Source organism: Sardina pilchardus, chromosome 7 (assembly GCF_963854185.1).
Source record: "Sardina pilchardus chromosome 7, fSarPil1.1, whole genome shotgun sequence".
NCBI classification, from domain to species: Eukaryota; Metazoa; Chordata; class Actinopteri; order Clupeiformes; family Clupeidae; genus Sardina; species Sardina pilchardus.
This window is the reverse complement of record NC_085000.1, coordinates 28,921,726-28,924,225: the sequence shown is the minus strand read 5'-3', so window position 1 is coordinate 28,924,225 and position 2,500 is coordinate 28,921,726. Positions and strand designations below refer to the sequence as shown.

Here is a 2,500-nt window from a genome sequence, read left to right as displayed (position 1 = left end):
ATTTTTTTTAATTCATCGGAGATCTCGTTCATGTTTGTTCCTCTCTTCTTCACTCTCAGGCCTCCAGCAGTGTAAATGCGGTGTGAGTGGAGATGATTGCCTGGTTATTCCCTGTGTTTAGAGGCAGTCAGCCGTGAAATCTTTAATGATGTGACAGAGAGCTCAGTGCCAGGCTATGATTGAGTGGAGCGTCATGTCAAAAATGTGGAAAATAAATAATGACTCATAAACAAATAGGAAAAAAAATGTGAAATGTTCTCTGCTATGTGACTAAAACAGTTGAGAAAAGAAAGAGGAGTTCTTTCTAACCACTTCACACTGCTTGATAGTGAAATGAATCGGAAAATGAGTGTCTCTCTCTTTCCCTCTATATAATTTTGGATCTTTCTAATTGTGTCTAATTGTTTCTAATTGTCACCATCCATGTGTGTATGCGTGTGTGTGTGTGTGTGTGTGTGTGTGTGTGTGTGTGTGTGTACTTGTTTCAGTACAACGAGGAGCTGCACTACGTTGAGCCGTGTCTGAACGGAACGCTGGTCCAGGCTGACGTGACCAACAAAGATGTAAGTTGAAATGACCTCCGAACATATTGTCAGTGTCGTATTCTGCATAATATTTGCCTCCACGTTTAGTTCTCCTAATATGTACCCTGTCACTCCTCATCTCAGGCCACAGGGGGAAATGCTCCCTGATCACTCTGTTGTACCCACTGACAAAGCAAACATGGGATAGTGGGGATGTGTGTGTGTGTGTGTGTGTGTGTGTAGGGGACTCCGCGTTGGTTTATTTTTCTGGGAAATGTTTGGCTTTTGCTCGGTAATGAGGCTGCCTATCAGAGCGGTGCACTCCGCCCGTGTCTCCGCGGAGACAGGTTTCATTAAGATGGGCGCTCTGATATCGGCCCAGACGAGGCCCGCGCGTGGCCCGCCTCCGCCCCGGAGCCCTCGGCTCGCACGCGACGAGTCTCCCGCCCTGAGAGAGCAGCGCATCAGCTTTCACCTCCTCGCAGCTTTGCTCCTCCACCATGTCAGATATGCAGACCACGATGCAAACTGTAGAATCAGTCCAGTGCCTGAACTATGGTTGAAACTTATGTGAACTCGCTGGTGAACTTTATCCTGGTGTTGTTGTTATTGAAAGTAATGAATTGGATGTGGTCATTGCATTTTTTCCCCCCCTGTGCTTTAATTTGCTCTTTGGATTTGTGTGGATTCTTGTATGGATATTTATGATTTAGCACACAGTCCTTTATCTGTGTTTACTCACACGCTGCAATCCTCCAAATCCTCTGTCATGGTGCGCGCCAGGGCAAGATTAACATTAGAGGCGGGAGGATAGATATGAAGTCCGTAGCGCATAACACACACACACACACACACACACACACACACACACACACACACACACACACACACACACACACACACACACACACACAACACAATCTGTGGATATGCATATACACATTCACTCTCACACACAGAGACATAAACGAACAAAACACACACTGTCTGTGAGTCAAATGTTGACACATAATCTAATTGAAGAATATAAAGGTGTTTAGCTGTTTACACCTAACACTTTGAGAGGACAAGTGCAGGATACTACACGATACATGGTGATTGACTGGTTGACTGAGTGAGTGAGTGAGTGAGTGAGTGAGTCAGTGAGTGACTGAGTGAGTGACTGAGTGACTGAGTGAGAAAAAGAGAGAGAGAGAGAGTGAAATCTATCCACTTGTTTTGTGCTTGGGGCTTATCAGCCCAGCAGTAAATCAATCCCTGCCATGAGACCTCCATCTTTGGGCTTGTGTGAGTGAGAGAGTGTGACTGCAAGAGCACTGTGACAGAGAGCGAGAAATAGACATAAGGGAGAGGAAATGAAAAATCTGGCATGGGAAAAGTACCTGCACATTTGTGTGTGTGTGTGTGTGTGTGTGTGTGTGTGTGTGTGTGTGTGTGTGTGTGTGTGTGTGTGTGTGTGTGTGTGTGTGTGTGTGTGTGTGTGTGTGTGTGTGTGTGTGTGTGTGTGTGTGTGTGTGTGTGTGTGTGTTCATTTTAGTGTATGTGATTCTAATATATTTTGTAGATTTAGTACTCCAGCAAATGGCGTATGTCCATACATGGGCATCTGCTTGAGAGAGTCTTCAGTGTGGATGAGCAGAATGTTTCGTAGGTGAATTGGTGTTGGTGATTTTGGCATAGTCTTATGCTAGACTCTTATGGATGAAGAAAAATAAGGAAGACCCAAAGGCAGGGCTTTATAGGGCAAAGGCATGACTATCTAAGAATGGTTGGGTATAAGGTGAAAGGATGAAGGGATAGAGAGAGAGAGAGAGAGAGAGAGAGAGAGAGAGAGAGAGAGAGAGAGAGAGAGAGAGAGAGAGAGAGAGAGAGAATGAGACGCAGGGGTTGACTGAAAGAGACAAAGACATTTTGAGTGTAAAAACAGCAGGTGCCCATCAGTCTGAAAGATTCCTAAAATTGCTCTTTTTTCCCCT

The 2,500-nt window shown here is 45.1% G+C and overlaps 1 protein-coding gene across 1 annotated transcript in view; it reads left to right on the top strand.

Annotated features, from left to right (window-relative positions):
- Positions 1 to 2,500, top strand: part of cacna2d3a (calcium channel, voltage-dependent, alpha 2/delta subunit 3a) — a 161,179-nt gene that overhangs the window by 44,890 nt on the left and 113,789 nt on the right. Inside the window, exon 8 of the mRNA XM_062542042.1 lies at positions 489 to 563. Coding sequence (XP_062398026.1) covers positions 489 to 563 — 75 coding nt within the window. The remainder of the gene's footprint in view (positions 1 to 488; positions 564 to 2,500) is intronic.